The sequence below is a fragment of the Salvelinus fontinalis genome, chromosome 17 (assembly GCF_029448725.1).
Source record: "Salvelinus fontinalis isolate EN_2023a chromosome 17, ASM2944872v1, whole genome shotgun sequence".
Lineage (NCBI taxonomy): Eukaryota > Metazoa > Chordata > Actinopteri > Salmoniformes > Salmonidae > Salvelinus > Salvelinus fontinalis.
The window spans coordinates 39,675,552-39,699,711 of record NC_074681.1 but is presented as its reverse complement, the minus strand read 5'-3'; the positions used below and the strand labels follow the sequence as shown (position 1 = coordinate 39,699,711).

General features: G+C 42.4%; 1 protein-coding gene across 3 annotated transcripts in view; it reads left to right on the top strand.

The window, feature by feature from the left end:
* ccdc18 (coiled-coil domain containing 18) overlaps positions 1-23,462 on the top strand; it is a 35,556-nt gene extending 12,094 nt beyond the window's left edge. For all 3 annotated transcript variants that reach the window (XM_055867430.1, XM_055867429.1, XM_055867431.1), the window contains 14 exons: positions 160-237; positions 556-672; positions 815-982; positions 10,009-10,151; positions 13,247-13,410; positions 13,613-13,826; positions 15,728-15,827; positions 16,007-16,123; positions 16,276-16,344; positions 16,732-16,872; positions 17,016-17,153; positions 17,621-17,833; positions 18,815-19,537; positions 20,817-23,462. In XM_055867430.1, the coding sequence (XP_055723405.1) occupies positions 160-237; positions 556-672; positions 815-982; positions 10,009-10,151; positions 13,247-13,410; positions 13,613-13,826; positions 15,728-15,827; positions 16,007-16,123; positions 16,276-16,344; positions 16,732-16,872; positions 17,016-17,153; positions 17,621-17,833; positions 18,815-19,510 (2,358 nt within the window). In that variant the 3' untranslated portion in view covers positions 19,511-19,537; positions 20,817-23,462. The remainder of the gene's footprint in view (positions 1-159; positions 238-555; positions 673-814; positions 983-10,008; positions 10,152-13,246; positions 13,411-13,612; positions 13,827-15,727; positions 15,828-16,006; positions 16,124-16,275; positions 16,345-16,731; positions 16,873-17,015; positions 17,154-17,620; positions 17,834-18,814; positions 19,538-20,816) is intronic.
* The last annotated feature ends 698 nt before the right edge of the window (positions 23,463-24,160 follow it).

The following is a 24,160-nucleotide window of genomic DNA, read 5'->3' as shown; positions in this document are numbered from 1 at the left end:
GTAACTGGGATGCATGGCACGGCAGCCATTTTGTGCCAGAACACTCATTAAATGACATTTCGTGACGGTACATGAAGCCATAGCGTTAATGGAATGAATAGAATGGCTTGCTTGTGTGCTGTGCACCTTGTCATGAGATCTCAATGTACTTATCACCAGGAGAGAGAGACCAAAGTGAGACACGGTGAGGAGGCTCTACAGAGTGTCAAAGAGCAGGCCACCGAGTCTTCCACCAAGGTAACAATAAATGGAAAACACTGTATTGAATGCTATACCCAGGTTTTTCGAGAACTCGGTTTAAATGCATGTCAACTGTATGTACTGTGGTCTACAAAGACGTCTGACTGAACAGTTACTACAGTACCAGTCTTGCGCTTGGTGACGACATATCAAAATCAAATCTAATGTCTTACCCTTATCTTACCGTAGATCGTTGACAAGGACGTGTACAAGGTTCACAAGGGATGTATGGCAAGGAAAGAGGACAGGAACATGTGTGGTTTGACATAGACCGTATTTACGTTCTGTGTTTATGTCGTGTGTCGTGTGTTTCAGGTGAGGCAGCTGGAGACAGCCCTGTCGTCCTGTAGGGATGAGCTGAGCTCCCGCCTACTGCAGATGGAGGACGCTAAGCAGCACTTTCAGAGACAGCTGGACGTCAAGAGCAAAGAGGTGTACTCCATTGTGACTGTCTGACACTCCGTTACTGTGCTTGTGTGTGTGTGTGTCTCACCTTGTCGTCTGTGTGTACGTGTGTGAGAGTCCATGTGTGTGTGTATGTAACCCCCTATCTCTCTCTCTCTCTACTCCACAGCTGTCGTCTCTGCAGGAGGAGTTGCGTAGCAGCGCTCTGGTGTGTAGTCGCTCCAGTGAGCGCTGTGTCCAGCTTCAGTACTCCCTGCAGCGGCAGCAGAGCATGCTACAGGAGAGCAGCACCCGTGTGGCCGAACTGGAGGAAAGCCAGAGTCAGCTACAGGGACAGGTACGGAAGCCTGCTTGGAGAGAGTGAGAGGTGCTCTACCAAGACGCCAGGTAGGAATATATGTCTTGTAGACAGGGAGACCGCTGACATTGCAGTGACACCGAAGGTAAAACACACATTTGTCATGGAATAAGCAGGACACAGGCCTATTATATTGACTTCAGTGTTAAACTGCAAACCACTTCCAGTAAGACCCCCTGAAAAGCAAAATGCGTATGTTCTATTCATTTTCTTCAACTCATTTTAGTATTTGACTTATCAGGGACATTTTATGTGGTTAGAATCATTTCACATGCTCTTATGTGGTTAGAATCATTTCACATGCTCTTATGTGGTTAGAATCATTTCACATGCTCTTATGTGGCTATTAGAATCATTTCACATGCTCTTATGTGGCTATTAGAATCATTTCACATGCTCTTATGTGGCTATTAGAATCATTTCACATGCTCTTATGTGGCTATTAGAATCATTTCACATGCTCTTATGTGGCTATTAGAATCATTTCACATGCTCTTATGTGCTTAGAATCATTTCACATGCCCTTATGTGGTTAGAATCATTTCACATGCTCTTATGTGGCTAGAATCATTTCACATGCCCTTATGTGGCTAGAATCATTTCACATGCCCTTATGTGGTTAGAATCATTTCACATGCCCTTATGTGGTTATAATCATTTCACATGCTCTTATGTGGTTATGATCATTTCACATGCTCTAATGTGGTTAGAATCATTTCACATGCCCTTATGTGGTTAGAATCATTTCACATGCCCTTATGTGGTTATAATCATTTCACATGCTCTTATGTGGCTATTAGAATCATTTCACATGCTCTTATGTGGCTATTAGAATCATTTCACATGCTCTTATGTGGCTATTAGAATCATTTCACATGCTCTTATGTGGCTATTAGAATCATTTCACATGCTCTTATGTGGCTATTAGAATCATTTCACATGCTCTTATGTGGCTATTAGAATCATTTCACATGCTCTTATGTGGCTATTAGAATCATTTCACATGCTCTTATGTGGCTATTAGAATCATTTCACATGCTCTTATGTGGTTATGATCATTTCACATGCTCTTATGTGGCTATTAGAATAATTTCACATGCTCTTATGTGGCTATTAGAATAATTTCACATGCTCTTATGTGGTTAGAATCATTTCACATGCTCTTATGTGGTTAGAATCATTTCACATGCTCTTATGTGGTTAGAATCATTTCACATGCTCTTATGTGGTTATGATCATTTCACATGCCCTTATGTGGCTATTAGAATAATTTCACATGCTCTTATGTGGCTATTAGAATCATTTCACATGCTCTTATGTGGCTATTAGAATCATTTCACATGCCCTTATGTGGCTATTAGAATCATTTCACATGCTCTTATGTGGCTATTAGAATCGTTTCACATGCTCTTATGTGGCTATTAGAATCATTTCACATGCTCTTATGTGGTTAGAATCATTTCACATGCTCTTATGTGGCTATTAGAATCATTTCACATGCTCTTATGTGGCTATTAGAATCATTTCACATGCCCTTATGTGGCTATTAGAATCATTTCACATGCTCTTATGTGGTTAGAATCATTTCACATGCCCTTATGTGGTTAGAATCATTTCACATGCTCTTATGTGGTTAGAATCATTTCACATGCTCTTATGTGGTTAGAATCATTTCACATGCTCTTATGTGGTTATGATCATTTCACATGCTCTTATGTGGCTATTAGAATCGTTTCACATGCTCTTATGTGGCTATTAGAATCATTTCACATGCTCTTATGTGGCTATTAGAATCATTTCACATGCTCTTATGTGGCTATTAGAATCATTTCACATGCTCTTATGTGGCTATTAGAATCATTTCACATGCTCTTATGTGGCTATTAGAATCATTTCACATGCTCTTATGTGGCTATTAGAATCATTTCACATGCTCTTATGTGGCTATTAGAATCATTTCACATGCTCTTATGTGGCTATTAGAATCATTTCACATGCTCTTATGTGGCTATTAGAATCATTTCACATGCTCTTATGTGGCTATTAGAATCATTTCACATGCTCTTATGTGGCTATTAGAATCATTTCACATGCTCTTATGTGGCTATTAGAATCATTTCACATGCTCTTATGTGGCTATTAGAATCATTTCACATGCTTTTATGTGGCTATTAGAATCATTTCACATGCTCTTATGTGGCTATTAGAATCATTTCACATGCTCTTATGTGGCTATTAGAATCATTTCACATGCTCTTATGTGGCTATTAGAATCATTTCACATGCTCTTATGTGGCTATTAGAATCATTTCACATGCTCTTATGTGGCTATTAGAATCATTTCACATGCTCTTATGTGGCTATTAGAATCATTTCACATGCTCTTATGTGGCTATTAGAATCATTTCACATGCTCTTATGTGGCTATTAGAATCATTTCACATGCTCTTATGTGGCTATTAGAATCATTTCACATGCTCTTATGTGGCTATTAGAATCATTTCACATGCTCTTATGTGGTTAGAATCATTTCACATGCTCTTATGTGGTTAGAATTATTTGCCACATTGTTCATTTTTTTCTTTCTCAAACTCCCCTCACAACAAGAACATAGTAGAATGACTCCATTAACCAAAGCCAATATAAATCTATTCACTTGCAGGCAGCACTTTTCTGTCTACAAAGCGTGGCTTGACAGGGAACATGAGAGCTGAATTTCCCACAGGCAACATGCTTTCTGTGTAAACCTTTTGTCAACTAGGTTATCATCAAGTCTTCCATTTGTTTTAAGGTGAATAGTTTAAGTGGGTATTTTACCGTAAGAAAAACTATTATACACAGGTATAAATGTAATTTAAAGTAAAACCAGTTAGTATTACAGTATTTGTAGCCTATGTTCAGGATAGTGCTTAAACAAACATGGTATTACTAATTGAATATCAATATGGGATATACTGTATATATATATATATATATATATACACACACACTACTGGTAAAAAGTTTTAGAACACCTACTCATTCAAGGGTTTTTCTTTATTTGTACTATTTCTACATTGTATAATATTTATTAATACATCAAAACTATGAAATAACACATATGGAATCATGTAGTAACCAAAAAAGTGTTAAACAAATCAAAATATATTTGAGATTCTTCAAAGAATGCACCCTGTCGTTCTTCCTCATTCTCATGGCCAGTTCCTGATTTATCATCAACTTCCTGAATGTCACTTTATCTTTGACTATTTTTGGCCAGACAGTCTCACTCTCCCTTCTCTCATTTCTTCTCTCTTTCTAGGAAAGAGAACTACAGATCAAATAATGTAATCAAGGAAAAAAAAAATGCCTCCTTGTCCGTTCAATGTTTCCTAATCTCCCACCCCTTCTAATGCAGCTATCCCTGATGCTTCTTCCATCTTTTCCCCTGCCACGCTACAAAATGTCTCCCTGCAGGCGGTCACGGAGTCCGAGGTGCTAAAGGAGCTCCCTTTCTTCTTTAAGGTTTATGCCCATATCATCTCCAAGCCTATCGCTGACCTTTTTAACCTGTCTCCTCTCTGGGGAGGTTCCCATTGCTTGGAAGGCAGCCACGGTGCATCCTTTATTTAAAGGGGAGATCAAGCTGATCCTAACTGTTATAGGCCTACTTCTATTTTGCCCTGTTTATCAAAAGGGTTGGAAAAACTTGTCAATAATCAACTGACTGGCTTTCTTGATGTCTATAGTATTCTCTCGGGTTCTCAATCTGGTTTCCGCTCAGGTTATGGATGTGTCACTGCAACCTTAAAGGTCCTCAATGATGTCATCGTTGCCCTTGATTCTAAGCAATGTTGTGCTGCTATTTTTATTGACTTGGCCAAAGCTTTTGAAACGGTAGACCATTCCATTCTTGTGTGCCGGCTAAGGAAAGGGAAGATTTTTACCTTGTCAGCCTTTCGGTTACTGGCCCAACGCTCTAACCACTAGGCTACCTGCCGGCCCTCAGGTATATTGGTGTCTCAGAGGGGTCTTTGGCCTGGTTTGCTAACTACCTCTCAAAGAGTGCAGTGTATAAAGTCAGAACATCTGCTGTCTCAGCCACTGCCTGTCACCAAGGGAGTACCCCAAGGCTTGATCCTAGGCCCCACGCTCTTCTCAATTTACACCAACAACATAGCTCAGGCAGTAGGAAGCTCTCTCAACCATTTTATATGCAGATGACACACTCTCATACTCAGCTGGCCCCTCCCTGGATTTTGTGTTAAATGCTCGACAACAAAGCTTTCTTAGTGTCCAAAAAGCTTTCTCTGCCCTTAACCTTGTTCTGAACACCTCTAAAACAAAGGTCATGTGGTTTGGTAAGAAGAATGCCCCTCTCCCCACCGGTGTGACTACTTCATCTGAGGATTTAGCGCTTGAGGTAGTCACCTCATACAAGTACTTGGGAGTATGGCTCGATGGTACACTGTCCTTCTCTAGCACATATCAAAGCTGCAAGCTAAAGTTAAATCTAGACTTGGTTTCCTCTATCGTAATCGCACCTCTTTCACTCCAGCTGCCAAACTAACCCTGATTCAGATGACCATCCTACCCATGCTAGACTAATTCATAGATCGGCAGGTAAAGGTGCTCTCGAGCGGCTAGATGTCCTTTACTATTCGGCTATCAGATTTGCCACTAATACTCCTTATAGGACACATCACTGCACTCTATACTCCTCTGTAAACTGGTCATCTCTGTATACCTGTCGCAAGACCCACTGGTTGATGCTTATTTATAAAACCTTCTTAGGCCTCGCTCCCCCCTATCTGAGATATCTACTGCAGCCCTCATCCTCCACATACAACACCCGTTCTGTCAGTCACATTCTGTTAAAGGTCCCCAAAGCGCAGACATCCCTGGGTTGCTAATCTTTTCAGTTCGCTGCAGTTAGCGACTGGAACGAGCTGCAACAAACACTCAAACTGGACCGTTTTATCTCCATCTCTTCATTCAGACTCAATCATGGACACTCTTACTGACAGTTGTGGCTGCCTTGTTTGATGTATTGTTGTCTCTACCTTCTTGCCCTTTGTGCTGTTTGTCCCCAATAGTGTTTCTACCATGTATTGTGCTGCTGCCATTTTGTGTTGCTACCATGCTGTGTTTTCATGTGTGCTGCCATGCTATGTTGTAGTCTTAGGTCTCTCTTTATGTAGTGTTGTGGTGTCTCTCGTTGTGATGTGTGTTTTGGCCTATATTTTTATTTTAAAATTCTAATCCCAAGCCCCCGTCCCCGCAGGAGGCCTTTTGGTAGGCCGTCATTGTAAATAAGAATTTGTTCTTAACTGACTTGCCTGGTTAAATATAAAATACGAATAAATAACATTTGCCTTGATGACAGCTTTGCACATTCTTGGCATTCTCTTAACCAGCTTTCTGAGGTAGTCACCTGGAATGCATTTAAAATCAAATCAATGTGTATTTGTCACGTGCGCCGAATACAACAGGTGTAGACCTTACAGTGAAATGCTTTTAGGGCCTTCCTCTGACACTGCCTGGTGTAGAGGTCCTGGATGGCAGGCAGCTTAGCCCCAGTGACGTACTGGGCCGTACGCACTACCCTCTGTGTAGTGCCTTGCGGTCGGAGGCCGAGCAATTGCCGTACCAGGCAGGTGTGCCTTGTTAAAAGTTAATTTGTGGAATTTCTTACCTCCTTAATGCGTTTGAGCCAATCAGTTGTGTTGTGACAAGGTAGGGGTGGTATACAGAAGAGAGCCTTATTTGGTAAAAGACCAAATCCATATTATGGCAAGAACAGCTGAAATAAGCAAAGAGAAATGACAGTCCATCGTTACTTCAAAACATGAAGGTCAGTCAATCCGGAACAGTCGCACAAACCATCAAGCGCTATGACTGGCTCTCATGAGGACCGCCACAGGAAAGGAAGACCCAACTCTGCTGCAGAGGATAAGTTCATTAGAGTTAACTGCACCTCAGATTGCAGCCCAAATAAATGCTTCACGGAGTTCAAGTAACAGACACATTTCAACATCAACTGTCAGAGGAGACTGAGTGAATCAGGCCGTCGTGGTCGTATTGCTGCAAAGAAACCACTTTTAAAGGACACCAGTAAGAAGAGACTTGCTTGGGTCAAGAAACACAATCAATGGACATTAGACTGGTGGAAATCTGTCCTTTTGGTCTGGAGTCCAAATTTGAGATTCTTTTTGATCCAATCGCTGTGTCTTTGTGAGACAGTGTAGGTGAACGGATAATCTCTGCATGTGTGGTTCCCACCTTCAAGCATGGAGGAGGAGGTGTGATGGTGTGGGGGTGCTTTGCTGGTGACACTGTCTGTGATTTATTTAGAATTCGAGGCACACTTAACCAGCATGGCTACCACAGCATTCTGCAGCGATACGCCATCCCATCTGGTTTGGGCTTAGTGGGACTGTCATTTGTTTTTCAACAGGACAATGACCCAAAGCACACTTCCAGGCTGTGTAAGAGCTATTTGATCAATAAGGAGAGTGATGGAGTGCTGTATCAGATGACCTGGCCTCTACAATCACCCGACCTCAACCCAATTGAGATGGTTTGGGATGAGTCGGACCGCAGAGTGAAGGAAAAGCAGTCAAGAAGTGCTCAGCATATGTGGGACCTCCTTCAAGACTGTTGGAAAAGCATTCCAGGTGAAGCTGGTTCAATTTTTATTTATTTTATTTCACCTTTATTTTACCCGGTAGGCCAGTTGAGAACAAGTTCTCATTTACTACTGCGACCTGGCCAAGATAAAGCAAAGCAGTGCGACAAAAACAACACAGTTACACATGGGATAAACAAACGTACAGTCAATAACACAATAGAAACATCTGTATACAGTGTGTGCAAATGAAGTAAGGAGGTAAGGCAATAAATAGGCTAATAGTGACGAAGTAATTGCAATTTACACTGGAGTGTTATATGTGCATATGAGGATGTGTAAGTAGAAATACTGGTGTGCAAAAGAGCAGAAAAACAGATATGGGGATGAGGTAGGTAGTTGGTTGGATGGGCTATTTACAGATGGGTTGTGTACAGCTGCAGTGATCGGTAAGCTGCTCTGACAGCTGACGCTTAAAGTTAGTGAGGGAGATACAGTTGAAGTCAGAAGTTTACATACACTTAGGTTGGAGTCATTAAAACCTGTTTTTCAACCACTCCACAAATGTCTTGTTAACAAAGTATAGTTTTGGCAAATCAGTTAGGACATCTACTTTGTGCATGACAAAAGTAATTTCTCCAACAATTGTTTAAAGACAGATTATTTAACTTATAATTCACTGTATCACAATTCCAGTGGGTCAGAAGTTCACATACACTAAGTTGACTGTGCCTTTAAACAGCTTGGAAAATTACAGAAAATGATGTCATGGCTTTAGAAGCTTCTGATAGGCTAATTGACACCATTTGAGTATATTGGAGGTGTACCTGTAGATGTATTTCAAGGCCTACCTTCAAACTCAGTGCCTCTTTGCTTGACATCATGAGGAAATCAAAAGAAATCAGCCAAGACCTCACAAAAAAAAATTGTAGACCGCCACAAGTCTGGTTCATCCTTGGGAGCAATTTCCAAACGCCTGAAGGTACCACGTTCATCTGTACAAACACTAGTACGCAAGTATAAACACCATGGGACCAAGCAGCCGTCATACCGCTCAGGAAGGAGACGCATTCTGTCTCCTAGAGATGAACGTACTTTGGTGCGAAAAGTGCAAATCAATCCCAGAACAACAGCAAAGGACCTTGTGAAGATGCTGCAGGAAAAGGGTACAAAAGTATCTATATCCACAGTAAAACGAGTCCTATATCGACATAACCTGAAAGGCCACTCAGCAAGGAAGAAGCCACTGCTCCAAAACCGCCATAGAAAAGCCAGACTACGGTTTGCAACTGCACATGGGGACAAAGATTGTACTTTTTGGAGAAATGTTCCCTGGTCTGATTAAACAAAAATAGAACTGTTTTGCCATAATGACCATCGTTATGTTTGGAGGAAAAAGGGGAAGGCTTGCAAGCGGAAGAACACCATCCCAACTGTGAAGCATGGGGGTGGCAGCATCATGTTGTGGGGGTGCTTTGCTGCAGGAGGGACTGGTGCACTTCACAAAATAGATGGCATCTTGAGGAAGGAAAATTGTGGATATATTGAAGTAACATCTCAAGACATCAGTCAGGAAGTTAAAGCTTGGTTGCAAATGGGTCTTCCAAAAGGACAATGACCCTAAGCATTATTCCAAAGTTGTGGCAAAATGGCTTAAGGACAACAAAGTCGAGATATTGGAGTGGCCATCACAAAGCCCTGACCTCAATCCCATAGAAAATGTGTGGGCAGAACTGAAAAAGCGTGTTTGAGCAAGGAGGCCTACAAACCTGACTCAGTTACACCATTTCTGTCGGGAAGAATGTGCCAAATTTCACCCAACATATTGTGGGAAGCCTGTGGAAGGCTACCCAAAATGTTTGACCCAAGTTAAGCAATTGAAAGGCAATGCTACCAAATACTAATATAGTGTATGTAATCTTCTGACCCGCTGGGGATGTGATGAAAGAAATAAAAGCTGAAAAAAATAATTCTGTCTACTATTATTCTGACATTTCACATTCTTAAAATAAAGTGTTGATCCTAACTGACGTATGGGAATCTTGACTAGGATTAAATGTCAGAAATTGTGATACACTTTAGCCAAATATATTTAAACTTAGTTTATGTAAACTTCCGACTTCAACTGTATAAGTCTCCAACTTTAGTGATTAGAACGCCAAGAGTGTGGAAAAGCTGTCATCAAGGCAAAGAGTGGCTACTTTGAAGATTCAAAAATAAATTTAGATTTTTTGGGGGTTACTACTTATTCCATATGTGTTATTTCATAGTTGTGATGTCTTCACTATTATTCTACAATGTAGAAAATGGTAAAAAGATAGGAAAACCCTTGAATGAGTGTAGGTGTGTCCGAACATTTGACTGGTACTGTATAATATGAATGATATTTGTTTGCCAGGTGTCTGCGTTGGAGCAGGAGTTGGAGCGGGCGCGCTTGTCTCTGGAGGAGGAGCTGAGGAGGAGAGAGGAGGTGGTGCAGGAGGCTGACAAGGAGGTGCAGGAGAAGAGGCGACAGGCTGCACAGCTCTCTGGCTCTGTCACGTAAGACTAGACAGAAGATTTGTATTCATTCCAATTAAGCATTTGTCATTGCTTAGTTTGATATAGAATGCTTCAGTCACACACAATTCACTAAATGCGATTGAATTCAGACATTGCACTAACGTCTGATTCGTTAATGAAGCCATTCAAATACGCCTATTTGTTTTGCTTGCCCCCAAAACAAACACATTTTATGATATCTGAGCCATGAAAGATAGTTTAAAATAATCTTCAAGCTATAGCGCCACGTAAATTAATAAAGACCTCACAAAATTCTCTCTGTATGTATATTGCAACTGTTCTCTGTTGGTCAGTGGGAGTTGTTGGAGTTCAGAGGCCAGACCGAGCAGCTCCTGCCCTGTAGCAGAAAGAGAGCGAGGAGGAGAGAAATGTTCCCATCGGCATAGTGCTGACAGAATAAGACAGTCCCATGACTCTAGTGCCTCCACAACCAGGGGGTTTATTGTGTGTGTCCCATCTCCACTCCCCCCCACACACACACCACACGCTCCTCCCTTTGTCAGGGGGTGTATATATAGGGGGTATATATACACCGCTCCTCTCTGAAGCATCCTCCTTAGAGCGAGAGCTTATTTTAAGGTGGAGTTTAACACTTAATAATGCAAAGCAAAGCATAGAGGAGCACTTTGTCTATTAAGTCACTACTTAGGGAGGATCGATACAGAGATCGTACTCAGAGTTCTAACTCTGGTTACTCAGTTAGTATTCTAGTTCAGGTAACTCAGTTAGTACAGTGGTTCAGGTTACTCAGTACTCTAGTTATAGTTACTCAGTTAGTATTCTAGTTCAGGTAACTCAGTTAGTACTGTAGTTCAGGTTACTCAGTTAGTACTGTAGTTCAGGTTACTCAGTTAGTACTGTAGTTCAAGTTACTTAGTACTCTACTTGTTGTTACCCAGTTAGTACTCTACTTGTTGTTACTCAGTTAGTACTGTAGTTTAGGTTACTCAGTTACTACTGTTGTTCAGGTTAATCAGTTAGTACTGTTGTTCAGGTTACTCAGTTAGTCTGTTGTTCAGGTTACTCAGTTAGTACTGTAGTTCAGGTTACTCAGTTAGTACTGTAGTTCAGGTTACTCAGTTAGTACTGTAGTTCAGGTTACTCAGTTAGTACTGTAGTTCAGGTTACTCAGTTAGTACTGTAGTTCAGGTTACTCAGTTAGTACTGTAGTTCAGGTTACTCAGTTAGTACTGTAGTTCAGGTTACTCAGTTAGTACTGTAGTTCAGGTTACTCAGTTAGTACTGTAGTTCAGATTACTCAGTTAGTACTGTAGTTCAGGTTACTCAGTTAGTACTGTAGTTCAGGTTACTCAGTTAGTACTGTAGTTCAGGTTACTCAGTTAGTACTGTAGTTCAGGTTACTCAGTTAGTACTGTAGTTCAGGTTACTCAGTTAGTACTGTAGTTCAGGTTACTCAGTTAGTACTGTAGTTCAGGTTACTCGGTTAGTACTGTTCAGGTTACTCAGTTAGTACGGTTGTTCAGGTTACTCAGTACTGTAGTTCAGGTTACTCAGTTAGTACTGTTGTTCAGGTTACTCAGTTAGTACTGTAGTTCAGGTTACTCAGTTGGTACTGTAGTTCAGGTTACTCAGTTAGTACTGTTGTTCAGGTTACTCAGTTAGTACTGTTGTTCAGGTTACTCAGTATTGTTCAGGTTACTCAGTTGGTACTGTAGTTCAGGTTACTCAGTTGGTACTGTAGTTCAGGTTACTCAGTTGGTACTGTAGTTCAGGTTACTCAGTTGGTACTGTAGTTCAGGTTACTCAGTACTGTTGTTCAGGTTACTCAGTACTGTTGTTCAGGTTACTCGGTTAGCACTGTTGTTCAGGTTACTCGGTTAGTACTGTTGTTCAGGTTACTCGGTTAGTACGGTTGTTCAGGTTACTCAGTACTGTTGTTCAGGTTAATCAGTTAGTACTGTTGTTCAGGTTACTCAGTTAGTACTGTAGTTCAGGTTACTCAGTTAGTACTGTAGTTCAGGTTACTCAGTTAGTACTGTAGTTCAGGTTACTCAGTTAGTACTGTAGTTCAGGTTAATCAGTTAGTACTGTAGTTCAGGTTAATCGGTTAGTACTGTAGTTCAGGTTACTCGGTTAGTACTGTTGTTCAGGTTACTCGGTTAGTACTGTTGTTCAGGTTACTCGGTTAGTACTGTTGTTCAGGTTACTCGGTTAGTACTGTAGTTCAGGTTACTCGGTTAGTACTGTAGTTCAGGTTACTCGGTTAGTACTGTAGTTCAGGTTACTCGGTTAGTACTGTAGTTCAGGTTACTCGGTTAGTACTGTAGTTCAGGTTACTCGGTTAGTGCTGTAGTTCAGGTTACTCAGTTAGTGCTGTAGTTCAGGTTACTCAGTTAGTACTGTAGTTCAGGTTACTCAGTTAGTACTGTAGTTCAGGTTACTCAGTTAGTACTGTAGTTCAGGTTACTCAGTATTGTTCAGGTTACTCAGTATTGTTCAGGTTACTCAGTATTGTTCAGGTTACTCAGTATTGTTCAGGTTACTCAGTATTGTTCAGGTTACTCAGTATTGTTCAGGTTACTCAGTATTGTTCAGGTTACTCTGTTAGTACTGTAGTTCAGGTTACTCAGTTAGTACTGTAGTTCAGGTTACTCAGTTAGTACTGTTGTTCAGGTTACTCAGCTAGTACTGTTGTTCAGGTTAATCAGTTAGTACTGTAGTTCAGGTTACTCAGTTAGTACTGTAGTTCAGGTTAATCGATACTGTAGTTCAGGTTACTCAGTTAGTACTGTAGTTCAGGTTACTCAGTTAGTACTGTAGTTCAGGTTAATCAGTTAGTACTGTAGTTCAGGTTACTCGGTTAGTACTCTAGTTCGGTCCAAGTCATAGAACCTGAGTTGGCTCCATTTGTTTTGCGGGTAGTGCAGTGGTCTAGGTTGCTGAGAGGATTCCTAATGGGGGCACATTTGTGCACAGTTCGGTAGGCGCCAGATGGAGGGTGTCTAGGATGTGTGTGAGTGCAGAGTGTGAATCTCTGCATGTCTGTAACTGTACATGTATTTTATCCGTGTTAGGATACTTGTATGCTAACTGTGTGCGCATGTGTATTCCAGTCAGCTGTCGTCTGAGATGAATCGGTGTCGTGGGGAGCTGTCATCCATGGAGCAGGAGCTGCAAAGGCTGCGGAAGGACGCCAGCATGAAGTCCTCCCAGCTCAGCTGCATGGAGGAGACCCTGCAGCAGACCCAGGGCCTCCTGGAGAAGAAGAATGACGCGGGTAAAACACACTAGGGGGGATTGGAGATCATTTTAGTTTCTGTCTTTCTTCAATTCTTCATTCATTCAATCAAAGTTAGGGACAATTTTATTTTTATTTTTCGTGATTACTGTATATATCCCCCACGGTCTGCATTCCACTGACCTCTCTACCACATCTATAGTCATCGTGGAAGCCCTTTCTCCCCTCCTCCCCCCTGCAGTTGTGGACATGGAGGAGAAGCTCCACCGCTGCGAGGAGGACAGGCGGAACTCTGTGCAGCGGGCGGAGACTCTAGAGGGACAGCTACAGGGAATGCGCGGTGAGATGCACGACACCCTAGAGAACCTACAGGAGCTGAGAGAGCTGTTACAGCGGACGCAGGTCAGCGCAGACGAACGGCAGACATCACTGGAGAAATTGTCCGCCGAGCTCAGGTGAGCCTCTCTCTGCCAACCTCCTGACAGGGGGAGGGGCCTTGACTGTTGTTGTCCGTTTGTTGCTCTGCTGAACAAAACACGTCTCCCCTCAAATCTTTAGGAAATGCTTACTAAACAAAATAAACTCCAGACACATAAATAAAAATCTAAGTAAATGTTTTTGAGAAAATGCAGAGCAGTTTTGAGGGTAAAGGTATTCGTATCATTGAAGAAGCGCTGCCCGCTCACCAGAAGTCACACGCACTTTCAATGGACTGTGTAACCATGGCAACCACTGACTGGTCGAGCGCTGTGGATTTGTGTCTGAGACCTCGTTGACGGGCGATTTGGGAAGACTGAATCAATCCTCTTATATGTTTGAAAGAGAGTGAGAGACAATCCACTTGTAAAACTGTCAAAGCTTCACAATAATACCTAGCCATTACATTCACCTGATTAGAATGTGCCCTTAGACAGGTTGTGACACTGTCATATTGGCTGGTGGCATGTTGGGTGGGGGACAATTGTGTATTTGACGAAGACGTTTACCAGAAATTAACTGGTTGGTATCAGACTGAGGGTTTGAATCCATAGCAGACAGATACGAGTGATATTATAATTCCTGTTCTGTGTTCCTATTTACACAAAGAGATCAAGTGTATAAAATTATTTACGACTCGTTTTATGAGTCCCGTGGGTGCTAGGTATCCGTGTGGGTCGTGTGTGTGTGCCACCAAAGCAACTGCTGTTTGTTCACTGACTGCAGCAAAGCCTCAAAACAATGCACAATTTATTATAAAAATACATTTAAACAAAATAATATAGCATGATACATATAATGAATGCCAGAGGCTAGCTCAGCCAGAGGCTCGCTATATGTTTAGACGTTCTTTGGTCAGGTTTAAGAATAATTGATTTTGGGTGACCTTTTTCGTCTTTAACTGTCACTTTTTATTAAAGAGGATAGGCTGAGCTAGCCTCTGGCTGAGCTAGCCTCTGGCATTCATGATATGTATCATGCTATATTATTTTGTTTAAATGTATTTTTATAATAAATTGTGCATTGTTTTGAGGCTTTGCTGCAGTCCGTGAACAAACAGCAGTTGCTTTGGTGGCACACACACACGACCCACACAGATACCTAGCACCCACGGGACTCATAAAACGAGTCGTAAATCATTTTATACACATGATCTCTTTGTGTAAATAGGAACACAGAACAGGAATTATAATATCACTCGTATCTGTCTGCTATGGATTCAAACCCTCCGTCTGATACCAACCAGTTAATTTCTGGTAAACGTCTTCGTCAAATACACAATTTTCCCCCACCCAAAATGCCACCAGCCAATATGACAGTGTCACAACCTGTCTAAGGGCACGTTCTAATCAGGTGAATGTAATGGCTAGGTATTATTGTGAAGCTTTGACAGTTTTACAAGTGGATTATCTCTCACTGTCATTCAAACATATAACAGGTACAGTAACACCTGATCTGTAAACCCTATTGAGCAGCTACAGCGCTGAACCTCAACCACTGATGCAGTATAATTCAAGAAATGTATGTAAAAGTAAAGGCCTAAAAAAAAGAAAAAAAAGCTGTTTGACGGGATCAGTTTGAGCAAGGCACGGCGCAGAATCACTAGTCTTGGCCGCACAATGAGTAGTTATTTGGGATGCAAGGGGATTTGCACATCAACTACATTGAAGTCTAAACCACTGATCACAAACACGCACAATATCTCTACTTTACAGTCTCAAGTAGTTTTCCTGTGACAGAGTCCTGTGTGTGTGTGTGTGTGTGCGTTTGAAACAAAATGCCTTCTACACAGCTGCGATTAGCTGTTGAGATCTTCTGTGTGAAATAGAACATGCCCCTGGTGTACAGTGAGTTCACTGCCTGTGTGTGTGTGCTGCAGGGAAAGCCAGAGGGAGTTGGAGGAGAGGAACCACGAGGTGTTGGACATGGACACAGCATTGAAGGAGAGACAGGGGGAGCTCCAGCAGAGAGCACAGCTGGTACGTACACACACACACACACACACACACACACACACACACACTAAACCGAGGCAACATTTCATTGCATGGTGTGCTTTATGAGGTTTATTCCACTTGAATATGGTCATGGTCTTTAATGGTTGGAATGCTAAGAAATCCAGAGCTTCTCTTCCTATGCGTGTCTCCCTCTTCCTCAGCTGGGCCAGTTGGACGTGGCCATCAGAGACCATAAGGTGGAGATGGACAAGAAGGTTCAGGCCCTACAGCAGACTCTGGACCAGAGAGAGGGAGAGGTCAAAGACCGAGACAAACGGGTAAAAGGCCCCATTACACACGCACCTGTGTAATTCGGAGTCATTTGTTGCCCCTGGAGAAGCATATTCCCGTTACAAGTACTGTCCATTCTGATATAGCGTTATAGCTGAAGTACTGTAGTTGACTATCGCCTCATGTTTTGCCTCCCCAGGTGGCGTTTTTGAGTGAGAGGTTAGACCTGCTAAAAGCACAACTACAAGGGAAGGAGGATTCCGAGAAGGTATGGTGGGATGAGGCGTTGAATGGATCTGTTGATAGATAGAGGGTTAAGTTGAAGTACGGAAAGATGGGTAATACTTATGGTATCATTATTCTCATGGAGGGACAGGTAGATGGTTGAACAGAGAAGTTAAATAAATACCACCGACAGCATTCAACTTAGAAGCAATAGCAGTTGGCAAGATGTTTCTGGATCGATAACCTCATAATGGAATATCATGCATTGTTCAGTCTTCCCTTTTCGGGAACCTTTTTGAATGAACCCTGGACAATCTTAATGTCTATTTGGAGTAATCCATAAAGTAAATGCTCGAAAAAAATTAAATAAAAAATCTATGGCCTGACAGTCTAGGCTTTGTCTGATTTAACCTTTCACCTTTTGCTCCAGGACTCTCTGGGGCAGGTCCAGAACCTGCGTGTGTGTCGGGAGGAGCTGCAGAGAACAACGCAAGAGCTGCGGGACACACGGACTCACTGCGAGAGCCTGACCGAAGAGCTGGACAGCATCACTCAACATGCCAGAGAAAAGGTGAAACCTTCATTTTGTTGTCTGTAAGAGCCCAATAAATCCATGTATTCTTGCTGTTAATCCACAATAACAAATTGTGTTATTTCTGTTCATTCTTCTATGGCCAGATGATGACCTTAACTGTGTTGTTGGGTCTCATATAGGAGGCGCAGGTGAGGAGTTTAGAGGAGAAGCTGTCTGCCAGGGAGGGCCGCTGGGTCCAGGGGGAAGCCAGACTGCAAGTCACCATCTCCTCCCTACAGCAGGAGCTGGAGCAGGAGAGGGAACAGCACAGCAAGGAGGTACAACGGGGCCCCAGGAACTGTGGGTGTCTATGTAGTACAGCCTCTGTCCATCTCTGTCTGATCATTTGGCTGTCTCTTTCTCTCTCACGCACACTCCCATCTTCCTCTTTCTCCACTGTTCTCCGTTTCTGTCATCCTCTACTGCAGGGGTTTTCTACGAGGTCCGAAGCCTGCTGTTTTTCTGTTCCCACCTGACAATTAGTATCACCCACCTGGTGTCTCAGGTGAACAATGGGGGGCGGGGGAAACGCAGTGGAACTGGCTTCGATGTCCAGAGTTGAGTTTTTGAGGACACTACTGTATAGACCACCTCATCAATCTCTTCCCCAGTCCTTCTTTCACCTTTGTTTCTCGTAATTTCCCTAATCACCAGTTCTTTTACACATGCAATAACTGCGGAAGTTCCTACGCTTGTACGCGCTTGTAACTCCTCCTTCCCCCTTTCTCTGTTGCCCCTCCCCCAGCTCTACTCCCTGCAGCAGACGCGGGGCCAGCTCCTGAAGGTGTCGGAGCAGATGAGCTGCAGCCTGCGGAGCTCCCAGGAGCACCTGGCCTCCAGGCTGCAGCAGAGCCAGCTGCAGCTAGAGCATACCAGGGCCCAGGCGGCCCACCTGCAGGCCCAGCTCCACGACACCCAGACCAGCCTGCAGAGCGCCCGCGAGGTCCTGCTCATCAAGGTAGAGTACAGTAGGCCTGGGACTGGGCTAGTGAAGTGTCGTCGCCCCCCCCCCCCCTACTGGGCATGAACATATACTCCAGTTTCATTGTGCTGTCTTCCTCCAAGATGGAGGATATTTTTAGAGAGGAAATAATTGCCTCATTCATTCTATAAGGTATTAAGAAATGGTGAAGGAATAATGGCAGCTTCTATTCAAATGTGATTAGGGTCCCCTGGGAAACACTGACCAACACTTTGGTTCCTAGATTTAAAATTGAATTCTTCTGGTGCGCCTTTATTTCATTTGATGTTATTAACTATTGGCCTAGCTGATAGTTTTACCTCATTGTCAGTAACCAGCTTTCTATCCAACCATTTCATGCGGATGAATTACCTGACGTATAAAAAAAGTCACAACAGGCCATTTATAATAAAAATGTCCTAATGTTGACAGAATAAAATTCGCTGGACAAGGGTGGAGAATTTGGATTTGGAAATGGATTATGCGACAATTGCGGTGGAAACACCTTTATGCACAAATATTCATATGATAACCATCATATCGAAGTAAACTTGGATTCACGCAATGATATGTTACGTTGTAGGCTTACCACCATGACGTGGAAAAGCATTCAAAGTTAATAGGCAGGTTAAATTAGTTATGATGAATTTCACATGGTTCAGTGCACGGTGATCATGCACATTTTCATTAAATATTGAGGGTAGACCATTATTTGAATGCTTGTGACATGATGCTAGGTGCTTGGCTGCCAATTATCAAATAAAATGATCTCACCATATAACCTGCTTCTTGTCTAGAGCATGCCCCAAAACTTCTGGTTTATTTTTTTATTTGGAAATTACGCGTGAAAGTGCTTTTAATGTGACCTACGTTGTCACACACAGCTTTTTATCCGCAACAAGTCAGTTTGATGGAAACACCTCTGGTGGAAAAAATAAATCCTAGCTACTGAATGACTGACTCTTCTCATCCCTTCAGGAGTCCGAAGTCACCCGCCTACAGGCCAGAATTTCCAGTCTGGAGAGAGCTACAGAGCTCCACCACGCCACGTTCCACCTTCACCCAGAGATCACCCTGCCCTCATCCCCTCCGCCCCCTCACACACACCACCATTCTCCTCCACACACTCACTCATGCACCCACTCTCCTCATAAACACACCTGCTCCTCCCCACCCACTCACACCCACTCCCCTCACAAACTCTCCCACCCTTCTCCACCACCCACTCATTCCCCTTCATCCCCCCACGTACAACACCACTCCCCTCCACCCCAAACCCACACTCCAGACTGGCCCGTGGAGGGCAGCAGTGTGGACTCCTCTCTTGATCTCCCTCAGAACCTGAAGGCAACGTTACGGGAAGCCCTGGGTCAACACCTCCCCTGGGACACATCCTTTCTGTCCCCCACCCCTTACCAGCCTGACCACAGCTGGCAGGGCCTCAGCCGACTGGAGGCCACCTCTGCCTCAGACCTCTCCTTTAACCCCCTCACCTACATGGTGGACAAAATGTCGGAGGAGAGGGAGGAGAGAGAGCCGGAGAGAGAGTCCACCCTCAGGCAGGAGACCCAGGAGGAGATGGACATGAGCTCCCTGACGGGCATGCTGAGGTTTGTCAACCAGACGCTTGCCCTGCAGGAGGACCCGTCCCTCTGTGGCTCCGCGGGCCTCTGAGAGGCTGAGCACACCCTCACACTGCAGGTTAGCATGAGAAACTCTCTCTGGGGTACAAAGGATGAAATGAGGTCGTACACGTAGCTGTAGTTTTTGCATTGGCAATGTGTAATTGTGGTGATTGATGAAATGGTTGGTGCTTGTTTAATGGCTTTTGTATAGGTAGTTGAGAGCCGGCTGACGCTCTTAACAAAAAAACGTTGTAAATAGACCGAAAACTGTGGCTCACCTTACACACACCACACACACACAAGGATCTCTCAAATAATGACACACCTGCTGTTAATAGCAGTTCCTTCAGTAATTAGGTCAGAGGGACCACACCTGTATTCAAACATCCACTCAATTAACTAACCAAACAGGACACAGAACCAATTAGGGAAGAGGTGTAATTGACGGAGTGTCACATTATTCGGAACCCACGCTGTTCTCAGGGACAGGCCTGACGGTTTTGACTAACAGAAGTGACTTTTCGTAGCAGGTTAGGAGAACTTACGCAGCAGGTTAGGAGAGTTAGCGTGGCAGGTTAGGCAAATTGGTTAAGGTTAGAGAAAAGGTTAGCTAAAATGCTAAAATTGTCCTCGACGCGACTTGAACGTATCTAGCTACATCCAGACCAGCACTGAGAACACCCTACGTGGCGGCAGGGGTCCAGGTGAGTCGCGGGATGACATAGATTATTTTTTTTTAATACATTTTCGAGATAGGAAAACATTTTGTGTGAACTTAAACGACTAAAACTATGTAGAAAAAAATAATGGACCTTCAATAATAGCCTACAATCTTTGAGAATTTACAATCCGCAAAATAAAAGCCCCCGTTTAATGTTGTAATGTTTTGAGCGTGAGAACACCAGACATGTCAAAATGCATAGCAACTTCCACACCAATTTCCTACAATTAAAAAAAAAAAAAATCTTATGCTTTGATCTGTGTTTTTTTTTTTTTTTTTTTACCGCTCAACCCTTATGGTGGGTCATGACTCACGACACCTCAATTGGTGGGTCACAAAGCAAAAAAGTTTGCCCTACGTTTCCAACAATGCAACTCTGTGCAATTGACATTGTAGCTATAGTATTAATTGCATGGAATTATGAATGGTTCAAATGAAAGGGATTCTGCAGACAACTTGGTTTATCCAATAAATACATGAACTAAACAATGTCCTTGTAGTGAAGAGCTCACTCCTTCACAATAGTACAGTAATGCTGTTCTACGTTTAGGCTCTAATCAACAGAATTTTTTTCTCCCGGTGACACAATGGACACCTGTTACTTCACTAATCCATATCGGTGTTTCATTTTCAGGGGGACCTTAAAGATGGTGGATGCTGTTCTACGGGGGAACGTATAATAGTGGGACCCATTTAGACTTTTGAAGACTTAAGTGTGTTGTTTGTTTGTGTGTTTTGTCAGGCCACACTACTGTCTGGTAGGAATTGGTTTCATTACATTTCACTCCAGCTCAGGCTTGCCCTGTATACGGCTGCCAAAGTTCATGCTCTTTTACCTAGACACACGTTATGTATATACAGTGAGCTCCAAAAGTATTGGGATGGTGATACATTTGTTGTTGTTTTGGCTCTGTACTCTAGCACTTTGGATTTGGAAACGTTACAATGACTGTGAAGTTAGTGCAGGCGGTCAGGTTTAATTTGAGGCTATTTTCATCCATAAAGGGGGAACCGTTGAGACATTTACAGCACTTTTTGTACTTAGTCTCACCATTTTTGGGGACCAAATGTATTGGGACAAATTCAGTTATGTGTATTGAAGTAGTCAAAAGTTAAGTATTTGGTCCCATATTCCTAGCACGCAATGATTACACCTACCATGATAGTCCTGACTGAATCGCGAATAATGATGAGTGAGAAACAGGCGCACAAATATCATACTCCCAAGACATGCTAAGCTCTCACCATTACAATAACAGGGGAGGTTAGCGTTTTATATCATACTCCCAAGACATGCTAAGCTCTCACCATTACAATAACAGGGGAGGTTAGCATGTTTTGGGGCAGGGGGAGGAATGATATTTGTGCGTCTAACTTTCTCACTTTGTAGCATCATTGTAGCATCCAACTTAATGTAGAAGTGTTTAGAAACATTCAATTTTTATTTACAATAAAAGTGACTCCAAAAGGACAATACATTATTTAACATTCATTTCTATTGGGCACAAAATAATCTGAAATGCAACCAAAACAAACAGCAAATGCACTCAACAAGTTTGTAGAGTCACAAGGTTGATGTAGTCAATGCGTGCTATGAATATGGGACCAAATACTAAATGTTTAACTACTTTAATACACATAAGTGAATTTGTCCCAGTACTTTTGGTCCCCTAAAATGGGAGGACTATGTACAAAAAGTGCTGTAATTTCTAAACGATTCACCAGATATGGATGAAAATACCCTCAAAGCTGACAGTCTGCCCTTTAACGTCATAATCATTCCATAATTTCCAATCCAAAGTGCTGGAATACAGAGCCAAAACAACAACAAAAAATGTCACTATCCCATTACTTTTGGAGCTCACAGTATATCTTTTAAGTATAAATGTGTATGTTATCTTTTTTCAATCTGAATTAAATTAAATCATTTTTGGTAGAATCCATTTTTGATATTTAAATATTACTACTTGTTATTTTAGCAAAAGAAAATGCTCATTTTTTTTACCTGAACTTCTCTTTGATGCTTTTGGCATCTGTGTGCTGGACTGCGGAGTCATGTTGCAAGGGGAACTTGCAAGGCCCAACGAAGAATTTGTGGTCTAGACGGTGGTCATGTTGGAACAAAATGACAGCCTGACTTGCTGCATTTGATTGGGCTCCCAGAGGGATTTAAATAACAAGAAGTTGTGTAGAATTAGTATTTTTAGGATCCCAAACTCTTGTGGATAAGTCAAATGTTCAATACTCAACTTAGAGGTGATGGAAAGTTCAAACTAGAGAAAAATAATATTTTCAGTAACAAGATTGTAAGCTACATTATTGTGATTTTTCTGTGCTCAACACATGCACACTAATTTAATTTAATACATATGATATTCCTACTTATTTCTTTACAAAGAGGAAAAAGTAGATTTTACTGAATTAAAATTCCACTGATGATAGGGGACCTATGAAATATATAATTGACGTTTACAAACCTAATGAATTGCAGCAGAGTAACATCAATGTCATGACATGCAAAAAAACCATACAATCAAAATGTAACACACACACACACAGCAGGATACCGCTACACGAAGCACAATGCTTGATGTACAAATGTGGGTTTGCTATTTGGACATGGTGCAGTAGGATCCACACAGCTGTCTGTCTGCCTTTGTGTCTGTGTGTTTGTCTGCCTGTGTGTTTGAACAGACTCCCCGCCCTTTCGGCCCATGCCATTTGTTTCTGAAGGTTACTGGAAAAATGCCAACTTTTTTCTGTGTGTGGGTGGGGGCGGGGGGTGTAATGTTTGTTGACACTTCAGACAAAAACGGAACATGGACATCACCGTTAGCAACCAGCCTGCATGTCTTTCTCTGTGGGATAACAAAACCTCTTCTCCAAAAGCAGCAGCGTTGGCCCTTTTTTTTACATTGTTAGTACTGTGACGTGTTTTAATTGGTGCTCTTGATCAGTGAATCTTTTGTACTGAACGGTTTTTGGGTGCGGATCTGTTTCTTCCAGCCACCACTAACAAGCTGTTTTAGTACTTGATCATAGTGTAGATCTGTGTGTGTCTCTCTCTCTCTTTCTCTCTCTTTTCCTCCTCTCTTTCTCTTCCGCTCTCACTGTCGTGGATTACTAAGGTGGAGGATGTGAGTGTGCAGCTCTCAGTAAAGGAAGATGTGGTCACATTTTGAAAATTGCTTGTGGTGCAGAAGCAACCTAATACGTCTTTTTTTTATTATTCCAATTTCGAATTCTATACATAAACTCCTGTCTTCCGCTTCTAACTTCCCACTGTTGTCATTCTTTGACTGTGTGTGTGTGTGTGTGTGTGTGTATAGTAACGTTTTAAATTTGAGACATTTGTAAGATGCTGACATTTGCTTATGTAGCGATAGATGTAGGTGAGAAAGGACCCTCTTGCATTGAGCTCATAGATGGTTGAAAATGGATGTCATAAGGTGAATGCACCAATTTGTAAGTCGCTCTGGATAAGAGCGTCTGCTAAATGACTTAAATGTAAATGTAAATGTAAAATGCATGGGTACAGTGGTTCGTGCAGGCTTGGGGGGGATTTGAGGTAGATGTGAAAGAGAGAAGTGTGGGTGGTTCCTGTGCCACACGCCAACTCACCACATCTGGTACTGGTTGTCCCAGTTACAACAGTGAAACTACAGCTCTGCAAAAGAACATCTTCAGTTGCTGCCACCATTGTTTTATACGTGGCAAGGGATTTGTGGCCTACTTAAAATGGAGGTATTCTAATGAGGAAAAATAAACTAAATGTATTGAACCGTTCAGAACCGTTCAAACTCTGCAATGTTGACTATTTAAGGTACCGTATGGTTTTGACTGGGCGCCATTTGAGCAAGCAGAACTCTGCAGATTTTGTTTTGACAGTGACAGATTCTGCACTGAAGAAGTTGGCTCCATCCCAAATTCAAACAGCTATCTATTTGACCCCCCCCCCCCCCTCCCATTGTAGATAGA